The sequence below is a fragment of the Rhinolophus hipposideros genome, assembly GCF_964194185.1.
Source record: "Rhinolophus hipposideros genome assembly, chromosome: 21".
Lineage (NCBI taxonomy): Eukaryota > Metazoa > Chordata > Mammalia > Chiroptera > Rhinolophidae > Rhinolophus > Rhinolophus hipposideros.
This window is the reverse complement of record NC_138067.1, coordinates 34106500-34122227: the sequence shown is the minus strand read 5'-3', so window position 1 is coordinate 34122227 and position 15728 is coordinate 34106500. Positions and strand designations below refer to the sequence as shown.

The 15728-nt window shown below is 44.3% G+C and overlaps 1 protein-coding gene across 1 annotated transcript in view; it reads left to right on the top strand.

Moving 5' to 3' along the window:
* The window catches only part of CEP89 (centrosomal protein 89), a 47858-nt gene extending 38522 nt beyond the window's left edge, over positions 1-9336 (top strand). The window contains exons 17-18 of the mRNA XM_081031487.1: positions 3918-4087; positions 8137-9336. Of these exons, the coding sequence (XP_080887613.1) occupies positions 3918-4087; positions 8137-8374 (408 nt within the window). The 3' untranslated portion in view covers positions 8375-9336. The remainder of the gene's footprint in view (positions 1-3917; positions 4088-8136) is intronic.
* The last annotated feature ends 6392 nt before the right edge of the window (positions 9337-15728 follow it).

Genomic DNA, 15728 nt, shown 5'->3' with positions numbered 1-15728 from the left:
CCTTTGGGCTCTAGTGCATGTGTGTAGGACAGTGATAAGTGGGGAAATAGATTGATGACAGTGATATGTTGGAAAATCAACAAACCAGGAAAAGCAAATCGAAACATTGACTGGCCGTGTGTAAATATTCATTGTAGTGGGTGAATGGTATAGAAATAGATATGTAGATAGAGATTTAGACATAGATGTGTGTGTGTATGTGTGTATGTATATATGTGTATATATATTGTGTGTGTGTATATAGTGTGTGTATACACACATATATGTGTAAATGTATGTTGTGAGTTTATTTTATTTTAGGAAACATAAGGTTTAGTCCTGAATTATTTATTTTTAAAAAGTTAAATGACATTTGACGTAAAATTGCTCAGACCCAAAGGTGTGCCCTGTTGCAAAGAATAGATTTTATTTTTCCTTTGTTTCATAAATATTGCTTAAGTAACAAAAACATGAACTTTTGGGGGCAGCCTCCTGGCTCAGTGGTTAGAGCGCAGTGCTCATAACACCCAGGTCGCCGGTTTGATTCCCACCTGGGCCAGTGAGCTGCACCCTCCACAACTAGATTGAAAACAACGACTGACTTGGAGCTGATGGGTCCTGGAAAAACACTGTTTCCCAATAAAATTAAACAAACAAACAAACAAAACAACATGAAGTTTTTGGAAGCTGAATTGCCTCATAGGTCTTGATTTTCAGGTGGTATAGGCAGAGATGCTGCCTGAAGGGCTTTCTGGTTTCTGGTAGGGTCTGTGCCATGCAGCCTCCCTGAGCTACCCTGATCTGGATTCTAGGCCTTCCCCAGGGTAGATCACCTCCCTCTAAGAAAATTCAGGAAAGACCAGCATACCTCCCAGGGAATCACTGTTCCCATTTATAATGGGTGGTGGCCTTTTGTGGTCACCACGTTCTCACCATCAGTCTGAAATACTGCTTCCTTTTGTGACCCAGAACAGCTCCACGCTTACTCTCAAATGTCAGCTTTAATGCGTGGCACGATGCTATTTGAAGAAAGGGCTTCTTTGCTAAAAGGAAAGTTGAAAATGCCTGCATTATCCCACATTCAGCACTTGGGAATTTATCCTATGGCTTCTGGTGGTAGGAATTATTTAATTTAACCATATAGCCTATAGAGTTGTGTTGCCTTTTTTTTTTTTTAATTGGGGAAGGGGCACAGGACTTTATTGGGGAACAGTGTGTACTTCCAGGACTTTTTTCCAAGTCACATTGTTGTCCTTTCAGTCTTAGTTGTGGAGGGTGCCGTTCAGCTTCACGTTGTTGTCCTTTCAGTCTTAGTTGTGGAGGGCGCAGCTCAGCTCCAGGTCCAGTTGCCGTTGCTAGTTGCAGGGGGCGCAGCCCACCGGGATGATCCCTTGTGGGAGTCGAGGAATTGAACCGGCAACCTGGCCCATGTGGGAATCGAACCGGCAGCCTTCGGAGTTAGGAGCATGGAGCTCTAACCACCTGAGCCACCGGGCTGGCCCTGTTTTATATCTTTTTGTTTTGTGTATCGCCTATTGTAGTTTAAGTAAATTTTGCTACTTTTGTCTTTTAACCTTCGTATTAGCTTTGTAAGTGGTTGATTCACTGTTTATTATATATTTGCCTTTACCAGTGAGATTTTCTTTCCAGTATTTTCTTATTTCTGGTTACATAGCCTTTTCTTCTCTGCATTAAAAAAAAAAAAAAAAAAAAAAAAAAAAAAAAAAAAACCCTTTAATGTTTCTTGTAAAGCTGGTTTAGTGGTAGTGAATTCCTTTAGTTTTTGCTTGTCTGGGAAACTCTTCATCTCTCTTTCAATTCTGAATGATAACCTTGCCAGATACAGTATTCTAGGTCATAGGTTCCTTTTAGCACTGTAAACATTTTCCTGCCACTCCCTTCTTTCCTGTAAAGCTCCCCTGAGAAATCAGCTGATAACGGTGTGGGGTTTTCCTTGTATGTGACTTGTTTACTTCTTGCTGTCTTGTGTTTTGTTTTTTTTTTTTTTTTACTTAACTTTTGCCATTTTAATTAGAATATGTCTTGATGTGAGTCTCTTTCGGTTCATCTTGTTTGGAACGGTCCGTGCTTCCTGCACCTGAGTGTCTGTTTCCTTCCCCAGATTAGGAAAGTTTTCAGCCATTATTTATTCAAACATATTTTCTTCGCCTTTCTCTTGCTCTTCTCCTTCTGGAATCCCTATAATGCTGACATTGGAGGACTTAATGTTGTCCCAGGGGTCCCTTACAGTATCCTCATTTTTAAAATTCTTTTTTCATTTTGCTTTTCTGTTTGGAAAATCAGAAGACAACCTGTTCTGTCTCCCAGGTTGCTAATCTATTCTTATGTATTAACTAAACTGCTTTCAATTCCTTCTGATTGATTCTTCATGTCATTTACTGTATTCTTTACTAAACTCTGCTTGGTTCTTTTCTACATTTTTCTAACTTTTTGTTGAAGTGCTCTCTGAGTTCCCCTCTTCTGCTCTCAAGTTTGGTGAGCATCCTTGTAATCGGTTCTGTGAATTCTTTATCAGGCAAATGAGTTAGCTTCATTTCATTCGAGTTCTTCTCTGGGTTTGTTTCTTATTCATTTGGGGCATATTCCTGTGTTTTCCCATTTTCTTAGACTTTCTGTATTTGTTCCTATGAGTTAGGTGAAATAGCGTTCTCTCCCAATCTCTGTGCCGGATGTTTTTGGTAGGCCCGTTGTAGTTGGGCAGGCACATGCAGTACCTGGTATGCTGCCTGGTCAGAAGGAGGGGGTTCTCGGCAGGGCAGCCTGTGTGTGTATGCTTCCTGGCCCTTCAGCTTGCGCAGTGTGGCCTGGGCTGCCCGACGTGTGCTCAGAGTACCTTGTTGCCTCAACCGGCTCTGGGCGGGGCTGCTCTGAGCACACATGTGGCAGTGCCCCACTGTTCCTGCACTTTCTCTGTATGGGATAGCCCTGCATGTGGGTACCACAGCATTTTGCCAGTTCCGCACTCTCACTGGGTGGGGGTGCCCCGCGTGCACACTTAGCCCACTAGGTACCTGCAGCAGCAGCACCACCACCGCCATCACCACCACCCTCACCCTGCTACACTGCTGAATCAGTCTCCTCATTTATGCATGCTATGGCGCTCTTGTGTTCCTGCTGGACCTACTTCCAGGAGGGGTGGCTGGGGACGTGCCACAGTGGCCCGGCAGTTCCGCCAGAGAACCTGGGGAGAGCTCCCGCCCACTATTCAAGTGCAGGGGAAACGTACACAATGGCGCCCACCAGGTCCTCCAGTCCTGAATAGTTCTCTCAGCTCTCAGGGAGCTCTCCCAGTTCCCCGAACTTCTCTATTCAGTCTTCCTTGGTTGTTGTGGAGAAGATGTTCAATTGCCTCTCAGTTGTCTCTCAGGAGGAATTGCTCTAAAGCCAATGTGTTCTCCTGAGGGGTTGAGTTCCTATGGTTCTCTATAGGTTCTCCTACGCCACCATCTTGGACCTGCCGCCAGAATGTTGTAATTTCTAAAGTGAAGTAAATCTTATGAACTATAAGTCAGAATCTATGTGACAACAGTTTTAGAAAGTCTCAGAGGAAAATTCATAACCATAAATTCATACCATACAATAAAAATGTAAGTAGGAAAATAAGCGAATTAGTCTTCTATCTCAGTCATCTCTTTACCCATAGAATCTGACAAATCTTACGAGGTCTTCCTGTTTAATCTCATTTATAGCGTATAAAAAAACTAGGCATGATACAAATTAGAAATTTGGTTTTATTATACTTGAAATTCTTTTATTACGTTACATGACTTTTATAATCCAGACTTGCCCTCCCAGATCAGACCTATCCAGGGATAGCTCTTGACAGCCCAAGGGGGTGGGTAGGGAATGCATCCAGGAGGCCGTCGACCTGGGTACCAAGCAGCGTCCCCTCACTCAAAGAGTCCCTTCTCTGCTAGGGGTACAAGAAGCACTCAGCCCTGAAGCTGGGTGACATTAGTCACCGTCTGACAGAGCAGCAGGAAGACTTTGCTAACAGGACAGCTCAGTACCAGCAAGAGATGAGGTATCTCCATCAGATGCTGCAGGACAAGCAGGATATCCTGGACGAGGCCCTGCAGCAGAAAAGGTAAGGCTGCCCCAGCCCCCGATCATGTTTGGGTTTTGAATTTTGGGTAGAATTTTCCAATAAAACAAAAACCCGGTTTTGTTTACTTAATTGCTTATTTCTGTTTTTGCATTTTAGTTTCATCTGAATTTAATATTGGTCTTGATTTTCATTTGCTCCTCATTTTGTTTTCTTTGGAAAATTTCCCCCAGCAATTGGCATGTAGCATTGTGTAAGTCTAAGGTGTACAATGTGATGGTTTGATACACGTATATATTGTGAAATGATTACAATAGGTAACACATTCTTCACCTTACATAATTTCCATGCTGTTGGTACGGTGAGGACATTTAAGATCTATTGTGTTAGCAACTTTCTAATACACAACATAGTATTGTTAACTATAGTCACCATACTGTACATCACATCCCAGCTCTTCATTTTCTTCAATTCCTCCTGGAAAATTTTCTGTTGTTTGAATATTGGACTTCCTAAATCAATTCAGTCCCCTAATTGTCATCCCCTTTTTTCTTCTCTTTTCCATGTTCTTGTGAGATTTTATTAATTTTTGATTAAATGTTTTCTTTTTTTTTCTCTTCATTTCCAAGAACTTTAAAATCTCTGATCATTCCCTTTTGGGAAGATCGTGGTCAGCAGATTGTATCAGTTACACCTCGACCCTTTAAACATCTGGTGGAGGAAGTACTGCCAGTGTGTTAAAAACATTGGGGAACATCATGCTTGTGAAGGTGAACTTGGTGGTCCCTCACATGGTTTTGGTTTCATACTGAGTCCTCCCCTTCAGAATGGCTGCGCTGTCTTTGACAGACTGGAGTGTACACTGATGTATACAGAAGAATCATCATGACTCTCCAGTGTGATTTTCTTCAAGTTATAGCAGCATCTGTGTATGTGATGCCACGCAGAATGTGCTTATCTGTTTGTTTTCCGTCACCCCAATGCTTCGTAATGCCCAGCAACATGAAGTCTTGTCTAACATGGTTTCTGTAGTCGCAGAAATTCTTACCACCATGAATAGTCACTTTGTAAAAAGTTGGGCCAATACCAAATCTCTTGACAGATGGGAGGTTTAGAATTGCGTTAATAGAATGGAACTTTATTTTTCACGTTCTCCCCATTCCATGTTATTGCCCTTTCAATTGTTTAAAAGTTATACATTTCTATTTCTGTCCCTTTAGAGGTTACCCTTAAAATTTCACCGTGGATATTTAAGGTTAAAAAATAGCGATTTAATCAGCATCTCTACATTTCTCTCCCCAAATGCAAGACCTATGCTTTTTTAAAAAAATAAATTTCATTGGGGAATATTGGGGGACAATGTGTCTCTCCAGGGCCCGTCAGCTCCAAGTCGTCCTTCAATCTAGTTGTGGAGGGCGCAGCTCAACTCCAAGTCCAGTCGCTGTTTTCGATTTTTAGTTGCAGGGGGCACAGCCCACCATCCCATGTGGGAATTGAACAGGCAACCTTGTTTTTGAGAGCTCGCGCTCTAACCAACAGCCATCTGGCCGCCCCTCCAGCAGCTTGTTGTCTTCAATCTAGTTGTGGAGGGCGCAGCTCACTGGCCCATGTGGGAATCGAACCAGCAACCCTGTTGTTCAGAGCTCGCGTTCTAACCAACCAAGCCATCCAGCCACCTGCAAGATCTATGCTTTAATCTAATTATTTCCCTCTCAGTTTATGTGCTACTGTTGTCTAGTGTCATTAGATATAGGTAATAAACAAAGGTCTATTTTATGTCATTTTTAGCCCCCCCCCCAAATTAAATGTTATTAGTTGTATATGGTTGTTTATTTTGATTTACCCACAGTTTACCAGTTTCTTTCCTTACTAATTGTTAAAAACAAGACAACAAGCCCCAAATGTAGTTGTTTATGCTAAGCCCCATGTCACCAAACCAAGAATTAATTTACAGTTTCGGCTTTCCCAAAAATGGAACTTTAAACCAGTCAATCAGGTATCACCTGATCAGCTCTAGTTAGGTAATCTGCCTGATAGGTCCCTGCCATCCCCTAAAGGAAAGTAACATTGCGATAATCAACCTACTCTTTTGCCTCATATAACTTCCTTGTTCCTGCTCCCTTGTGCCTATAAAAGCTTTTTACTTTATACGATCAGGCCTGGCAATGCCTAATCATGGGGAGCAATGTAAATTCAAAGTGCATTTTTTGAAGTTCTCATGGAACAGTTATGACCTATCTAGCTCGCTTTCTTTTCTTTCTTTCTTTCTTTCTTTCTTTCTTTCTTTCTTTCTTTCTTTCTTTCTTTCTTTCTTTCTTTCTTTCTTTCTTTCTTTCTTTCTTTCTTTCTTTCTCTCTCTCTCTCTCTCTCTCTCTCTCTCTCTCTCTCTCTCTCTCTCTCTCTTTTTCTTTCTTTCTTTTCTCTCTTTCTCTCTCTCTCTCTCTCTCTGTCTCTCTCTTTCTCTTTCTTTCTTTCCCCTCCCTCCCTCCCTCCTTCCCTCCCTCCTTCCCTCTCTCTCTCTCTCTCTCTCTCTCTCTGTTTTGTTTTTTTCCCCCAAATGCATTGAGAACAGTAGACTCTTAGCCTCTCAGAGCAGGTTTGAAGATCTGCAGGTTGTCCACCCAATCATCCTTTCCGTGAGGGTCCTTCATGTGCTTCCACTTTCCTGCCTAATTCAGGAATACATAGCTCAGCGTGTATCCAGGAAGAGGAGGAGAAACATGGACATGAGAGAGTATAGGATTTTCTTTCACACCCAGTTTACATGGGCCCAAGACCTATTCTCCATTCTACAAAAATCGGGCTTTCAATTATGTATGGGCTTTTGTCCTCAAAGCGATACCAGCATTTTGTTTACCTACCTCTCTGATTTCAGTTTAGTCTTCATGTTTTCCTGCCCTAGTCTTTCTTTTGAGTTTAGCCATTCATTTATCATGATTGCTGTACTTTATTAAACACCCAGGTGTTTTTGTGCTAAACAGCAGAAGTCTGGGGAGTTTTTTAGGCAAAGTTTAATTAAATAGTGCCTCACCGTTAGTGGGTATCCAGGACCTTGGAAGGAACCAACATCTCACAAGAAAAGTGAGTATTGGACGTGTGGGCATGTCACTGGTCTCCCTGAATCTCACTGTTCTCCTCTTTGAACAATAGTGCTAAGTCCACCTGGTAATCCAGTTTCTAACATTTCCCTACCCATCTGGGAGTGTCTTTGAAGGAGCTGGCCTCCCCATCCCTGCCATCCTGTACGAGGCACCTCCTCCCGCGATGAGGCTTGCTGTTCTCGTCCCCATACTTCTCCATGGGGCTTCTCACCCTGTGAGGTGGGGATTGGGGTCCTGGTCTGTTCCCCTAGTGGACCACGGCCCTATGAGGACATGGGTATGTCTGCCCTGTTTCCTCAGCATCCCACATTATGCCTGTCACAGAGTCCTGATTCAGAAAAATCTGCTTTTCCGCCCTTTCCTTTTCTCAAGCCTTGGTTCCCTCTGGGCACTCGTCCTCCTGGCACATGGTCTAGGCCAGGAGGATGTGTCCTTATTCATGAGCCCCACCATCCCACGGTCCCCTCCTCAGCCCTTTACTAACTCTCTATGTCTGGGCCCATCAGTGACTTTATGGATGGATGCCCGTGAAAGGTGCCTGAGTGTCGGCCAGGTCACAGTGGGGACAAGCAGAGGAGACAGAAGAGAGGCCTGCAGGCCCATGCCATGTGGGTGCCCACAGCCAGGCCACTGTGTATAGGTCGACCATTGCAGTTATTGTAGTTTATTTTTATGCGTGTTAATTCTGTAGAGAAACAAAGGATATGTGCATTGATGCCAAAATAAAAGAAAAGGCAAAACTTAGGGAGGAAAGGTAAGAAGTTGTCTTTAGCCTGTGTCTTAGTATTCTTTTCTACTTCCAGGACACCTTGGCGCTTCATTCAACACTGGGCATCTTTGCTTCAGAACCTAAGCCCAATGGGCTCTGTTCTCTGATGCGAAGCATTCTTCCATTTGAGTTCTTGCCACTTTAGGATTCAGAAGGGCTCTATAAATAGCTTTTAGTGGTGCTATTTAAAACTCTTCCTTTGTTGTGTTGATTTCTCTCAGAGCTGTGGAAGGTGAGCTTGAAGTTGTTTGGCAATCTACCTCCAAGGAAAACCAAAGAATCCGAGCACTTCTCCAAGCTACCCAGGAGCGGACAGGCCTGTGGAACACCACCAGAACTTTGGAAGATCTTGGCCTCGACGGCAGCTCTCAGGGAGCCGTGTTAAATGGCTACGTCTTTAGCTACTGTGACCTTAACCCCCCCCCACCACCTGCCAGTCTTCGGGAGCCCCCGGGCTAGGGCCCCTCTGTCTGAAAGGTCTGCCTTAACCAGGACAGGAAAGGGTGAAATCCCACCTAACACTGCAGTGTGTTTTCTCCTGCGGGCAAGGAAGAAATAAACTATCTCAGAAATTTAATTCATTTTTTACATGTTGCTTTATTTTAACAATGTGCTACTAAACTGTAGCCGCCAGTGAGGGTCCTTCATGGCCGCTGAGGCGGGCTCCGTGAGACCCCTTGCTCAGGTTAACAGGTGACCAAGTGAGCTGGCCCATCTCTGGGCTCCTAGAAAGCCCCAGGGGGCACAGCCAGGTGGGACAGAGCGCTCATCCTGTGTGTTAGAGAAGTTTGGCTGGATGAGCCCATCATCAGGTGCAACAGTGAGATAGCTGTGCATTAGCTTCGGGTAGTACTGATTGTCTGGGAGAAAACAAGTACTGATTGTCTGGGTACTCGTGACCCGGTAAGTTTACAAAACCTGTTCTGCCCTTTCCCCCAGCCCCTCTCGATCCTCCTGGGAAGGTCATTTTTCTAGGGCCACATAACCCTCCACCCGCTTTGAGAGCCCTGACTTTGAGCCCCAAGGTGGGGTCCTTGCCTCACTGCCACCACAGAGAAGGATGCCAGGGGCCACTCTGTGCCACCTCTCTAGGTAGAGGATCCCAGCCTCTCGGGACCATTCACTGGGACTTCCTGATGGTCATGCCAGCTATCGAGGGCTGCTTGTCCCTGCCATGCTGGAAGGATCCAGGGACATCAGGCTACAAAGGCCCCTAGACAGTGGGACATAAAGGGAGAGTCCTGGAACAATCCTCTTAGGAATCCTTCCTAGCTACGGCCTGCGTTATTTTGGGTAAGTAGATGAGCACCAGTGTTGGTCCTCGGTCATGTATTAAAGTTATACACGTGCTCTTGGTTACATGGGAAGTTGAGATAGAAAATTGTAATTCTTCTACATTTTATTAAACTTGTTCAACGGTTAAACAATTGTGATTTATTATTTTACCAGGGGTAGAAAGACTCACCAGGATTTAAAACCGTGTATCATCTCCCTAGGAGATGACTTAGCAAATAACTTTGAAGTAGACTAAAAGGTGGCAGCAGCCCCCCAGTCTTTCACGTTCCAGACCTGTGCTCAGGGGTGGCTTAGTCTGTGGGAATACTGCCATTAGCACAGCAGCTAGAGAACCACTTCTGTCATTCCTGTCTTTTTCCTGCCTTCTATGAGAACATTTTATTCCTTGAGGAGTGCACGTTTTTACATTTCTGCTTTAAGTTTATTACACATTACAAATGTCCTTTGCAAGTTCAGCAATCCCTGGCCTGCATGCCCTGGCAGGGCTGGGAGTCGAGCAGCACTTGGCTCTGCCAGCCTCCTGCTGGGTGAGAGATGAACTCAGAGTCCAGGGTGTGAAGGAGAGCAAGGCGGGCAAAGCTGCGAAATAAGGCAGCTGAGAGGTGGAGACCAGACTGTCGGGCTGCTTCGTGGAGGAACTGGAATGCCCTGGGCCTTAAAGAATGGACAGGCATTCAGGAGCAGAGGAGAGGCTTTGGGCCTGGAGGTTGGGGAGGGCAATGAGGCCAGACTGGTCCAAGGAGATCTTAGACTGCTGGGAAAGAGGTACCTGTCCCACTTCATCTTACAGGTTTCCAATCTCACCAGGAGCCAGTTCCATTCTTTCTGGGTCCTGGTGAGGCTTTACATGGCTCTAGAAAGGTCCTGTTTGAAAGTAACCCATGGCAAAAAATTTTAAAACAGGACCCAGGAACTCAAGTGAGCCCTGCTGCCTTTGGCATTACTAAAAAGCAGTCCTGGGGAAGTCAGGACTGAGTGGAAAGAGTGGGCAGGAGAGCAGGTGAGAAGTTGTCCTCAATTTCCCATTTGACCCATACAGAGGGACAGTGGGATTAGAAGTGACTCCTTTGCACCTTGATCTCTGAGGAAAATGGGAAACATTACCCTTTTCCAATAGCTTCATTCTATACAGAGCAGTGGGGTTATCAAACTCTAAGGAGAAAGGAGGAAATTTTGAATTCTGTTGATTTTGATTGATATATTCAGCAAATATACGGGGTATGATAAAAAAAATACAGTGACTTCAAATTTTTTTAAAAATTACAGTAAAAGACACATTGCTATTAATCCCCCTCCCTTCAAAAACACTTATCCCATCGTTCTTGCCACTTTCTGAAGCAGTTCTGGAAGTCCTCTTTCCTGAGTGTCTTTACTTCTGCTGTCGTGCCTGCCTCCATGTCCTGAATCATTTTGACTTTGGAGAAGAGCCAGAAGTCCCACGGTGCCAGATCCAGTGAATAAGGTGGATGAGGACACACTGGAATGTTTTTATTTGACAGAAATTGCTGTACCAGAAGTGATGTGTGACACGGAGCGTTGTCATGATGGAGGATGATTTATGGCATACTTTAAAACACACCTTTTTTCAACTGTAGCTCACACCCGACTGCACTGAACAAGTTGAAACTTGTCACACACTGTTATTATACTACGGTTCAATGCACCGCTTCCCATATTGAAGGTTCCTGCCCTTCTGTTGGATGGCACTCAGCAGCAGCATTCACTGTATTTTGTGATCACAGCATAAAGGCTCCATGTCACACATCACTTCTGGTATATGGCAATTTCTGTCAAATAAAAACATTACAGTGTGTCCTCCTCCACCTTATTCACTGGATCTGGTGCCATGTGACTTTTGGCTCTTCCCCAAAATCAAAATGATTCAGGACATGACACAGCCATGACAGTGCAACTAAAGACACTCACGAAAGAGGACGTCCAGAACTGCTTCAGAAAGTGGCAAGAACGATGGGATAAGTGTATTTGAAGCCAGGAGGAGTATTTTGATTAATGGCAATGTGTTTTTTACTGTAATAAATTTTTTTATTTAAACATTCACCATATTGCTTGATCATACCTCACATATATAATTATAGTTGAGATTTAATGTACAGTGGTACCTTGGTTTACGAATGTCTCCGTTGACGAAAGTTTCAGTTTACGAATGCCGTAAATTTTATAGATTATGGTATCATTAGATAGTAAAATTCATGCTAAATTTGCAGTTTTGAGGTTGATTTTAAAAGTCTGGCACGGATTAATCCATTTTGTATTACTTTCTATGGGGAAAGTGTGCCTCGGTTTTCGAACGTTTCAGAACTCAAATGGTCTTCCGGAATGTATTATGTTCGAAAACCAAGGTACCACTGTATTTTATATTAGTTTCAGATGTACAGTGCAGTGGGTAGCCATCTATATAATCTATGAAGTGATCCCCCCATAAGTCCAGTACCCATCTGACACCCTACATAGTCTTTCAGTGTTTTTTTTAAACAATATTTTATTGAAGCTTACTTAGATACGATAAAATGTACAATTCTGAACATGTTCACCTATTTAACTACCACCAAAAATACAGAACAGTGTTCTGGAAGGTTTCCTCCAGATCTGTTTCCTAAGTGCTTGTACCATTTTTTATTTCCCCCACCAAGCACTGTGTGAGAGTTCTGGCTGTCCTAAACCTTCACCAATACTGAGTGTGGCCAGTAACTAGAGGAAATAGATTTAAGGAAAAGGGTATCTTGGCATTTGGCCCCTGGTGCTCAGCTAGCGTTGGACCTGGGCCCCTCATCCTGGGTACTGTCTGCAGCAGTAGAGGGTGGCAGTCACCAGCCTGGGCAGCTAAGGAATGCCCTCTCCAGGCCTGGGGTAGCAAAGGTTGGGCTGAGCTGGCATGCAAATCCCACACCTGAAGGCTGATTCTCTTGGGTGCTAAGCTAAAATCTGAATCCTCTTTTAAGACTGGAAATGTCATAAGTCCAAAATACTGCAGAGCAAGCCTGGGTAGCATAGGGAGGGCTTTGTGTGACCAGGTCACACGGCTCTATTCCAGCTGGGCTGGTGACAGCAGTTAGAGTAGCTGGCAGTCAGGAGGTGGGAGAGGGCACATTGCTGGTCTGTGCCTTATTGGGATTCCTGGAGGCAGTGGGTTCCAAGGGTGGGGCCCCATGGCATCTGGTCTTTCCATCCTCCTGGGCTTGAGTTTTTCTCATTTTTGACAGCAGTGGAGTGGGTGGTGGTAGTGGTATAGGAAAGCAGGACCGGGGTTTTCTTCTAGCTTACATAGGCTTGGCAGGAGCCTCCTGGGCTGCTTTTACTGGCTAGTGTCTCTAAAAGCTAGACAAAGGTAGTTGGTGAGGACCCTGGTTGGGTTGACAAAGTGAATTTCCCATGGGAGGAATCCATGAGGCAGCTTCCTTGAACTGGTCAAGACCCCTGGCCAAGGGCTCGGAGGTGGGCTTTCTGCTTTCGTGCTGCGTGTTCTGTGCTCCCTTGCCCCCATCCTCTAGTTTTCAATCCACCCATGAGATAATATTATAGGAGAGCAGGGCCTTCTTGGCATGGTGTCCATGTTCTTGGCATCTCAAGCAAAGCACGAGACACAGAAATACAGTGCTAAAAGAGCAGTTTATTAAACGCGAAAGTACGCTCCAAAGAGATAGGAACGGTCCCAAACAACAGAGTGGCTCAAATGGTGGTGACTGAGGAGGACTGTTTTTATTTCCTTCTCTTCTACAATAGAGTGGGCTACTCCTCTCTATTTGTGGGGCTGCTTCATAGATACCTGTGATGGATAATGGCTAATGGTTTGGGGTGGTTGTTTCCTGTAGACCATGTTGGACGTGCAGGAATGTTACCTGACGTATCCAGGTGGCTCGGAGATCCAGTTCCTTCTCTAACTGCTTGCCTTATGTCCCACTTGAGAAACATGACCCCCATAAGTCTCTGTGGGACATTGAGGGACAAGAGATCTCTTCTTCTGTATCTGCTTCCTGCTGAATGTGGCCATTGTTCCTACCTACCGGGGGTTCACAGGACTCTCGCCCTATGTGATCTTAGATGAGCGGAAGGGTCTCAAAGTCCACCTGGAGGCCCATGTTGACCTCTGTGGTCGGGAGGTACTGGAAGTCTTGGTGGGGCATCATTCGTATCCCAACGGCCCCTAGATGAGGAGAGAGACATTTTAGTTAATAGAGTTAAAAGTTTTGGCCCAAGAAGCAGGACTCAAAGCCATTGACACAGGGTGACTGCGTGATGAAAAATTGTTCAGCTTCCTGGAGCCTGGCCTTTCTTCTGGTTTAACTGGTCATTCGGTTACTGTTCACCTGGGAGCTGGGCCTGGAAAGAGCGCTGTGCTACAACGAGCATAGTCAACAGACATTAATCACAAGCTTTAGGGTAATTATCTAAAGCAGCGGGTAGGAGATTTCTGTGATTCAGGTTAGAAACAATCTATTATTTATGATTAAGAAGCTGATTTGAAAAACGATTATAACCAGGGGTTAGGGAACCAAAACACTAGGGAAAAGAAAACTTAGCGTTTCTATAGAGAGAAGCCCTTTCGTTTGACCCGTATCATAACCACTATGCTATACACCTGAAATTAATATAAATCAATATTGAATGTCAAAATAAATAAATAAAGCATAAAAAATTATCTCTCAAAAATGGACAAAGTTCAAAGGTAAAATTGCATTGTTTTAATAGTTCTCAGATAGATATAGACTTAGATTGTTTCCCAGATAAGCGCTTTTAAATTGTGCTTTCCTTGCTAATTATTTTATGGTTAGACTGTAAATCCTTACCATTTAAAGACTTTGCTTATTCCGCTGACGCTTCACGAGTTCTTCAGGTTGGAATTCAGGTAGGTAAATGAATACCGGTTATATGGTTTTTTGGGTCCTCCAAAAGCTCTGAACTACTGTCAGAGGGAAGGAATATAAGACCGAGTGATTGGGAACAGAAAAATGTTTGTAAACTTGGAGGCAGGTCTGGAACAAACTTTAAGTGGTAAAGAAAGATATAGCATCTGTCTGAAGGTGTGACGTGCCTCTGTCATGGAGGAAGGGGAATCAGAGGACAAGATGCCAAGAGGCTATGGAGAAATGGGTTTACATTGCCAGACTAGACGTCTTTAAAAACCATTGCAGGAGAAGGGAACCAGATATGCACCAAATGTAAGATGATCAAATAAAATGCAGGTGGTGGTACTATCTTCTAACTTCAAGCATCTTTGCAATTGGAAAAAGCAGTTTGAAAGTGAAGGTTAAGAGCTTTAGCAGAAACTTAAATAATGGAGTTTATGGGGAAAAAATAACATGAAACTGATATAGGCCAAACAAAAGGGCTTCTCACTATAGAAACGCTAAGTTTTCTTTTCCCTAGTGTTTTGGCTCCCTAACCCCTGGTTATAATCGTTTTTCAAATCAGCTTCTTAATCATAAATAATAGATTGTTTCTAACCTGAATCACAGAAATCTCCTACCCCGCTGCTTTAGATAATTACCCTAAAGCTTGTGATTAATGTCTGTTGACTATGCTCGTTGTAGCACAGCGCTCTTTCCAGGCCCAGCTCCCAGGTGAACAGTAACCGAATGACCAGTTAAACCAGAAGAAAGGCCAGGCTCCAGGAAGCTGAACAATTTTTCAACACGCAGTCACCCTGTGTCAATGGCTTTGAGTCCTGCTTCTTGGGCCAAAACTTTTAACTCTATTAACTAAAATGTCTCTCTCCTCATCTAGGGGCTGTTGGGATACAAGTGATGGCCCGATAAGACTTCCAGTACCTCCCGACCACAGAGGTCAACATGGGCCTCCAGGCGGACTTTGAGACCCTTCCGCTCATCTAAGATCAGATAGGGCGAGAGTCCTGTGAATCCCCAGTAGGTAGGAACAATGGCCACGTTCAGCAGGAAGCAGATACAGAAGAAGCAGATACAGAAGAAGACATCTCCTGTCCCTCAATGTCCCACAGAGACTTACGGGGGTCATGTTTCTCAAGGGGGACATAAGGCAGGCAGTTAGACAGGAACTGGGTCTCCAAGACACCTGGCTACGTCAGGTAACATTCCTGCACGTCCACATTCCTGCACGTCCAATATAGTGTATGGGAAATAACCACCCAAAAGACCTCCCCTCTCTGCCCAAACTTTCCCTTGTTTACCATAACCATTAGCCATTCAGTCAAGCAGCCCGACGTCTAGAGAGGAGTAGCCCATTCTAGAAGAGAAGGAAATAAAAACTCCAGTGACTTTTGAGCCACTCTGTTGTTCGGGCCCGCTCTATGGTATCTCTTTGGAGTGTACTTCCACTTCTAATAAACTGCTCTTTCAACACTGTGTTTCTGTGTCTCGTTCAATTCTTTGTTCAAGACGCCAAGAACCTGGACACCACGCCGAGAAGGGCCTGCTCTCCGGGAACAAAACTTCCTAGGAAATTCACTGTAAGAGGGAATGGACTGCAGTGAGGTGAAACTTCAGCGATGTAGTTGAAGAGCTAGACACACAATGAGCCAAAG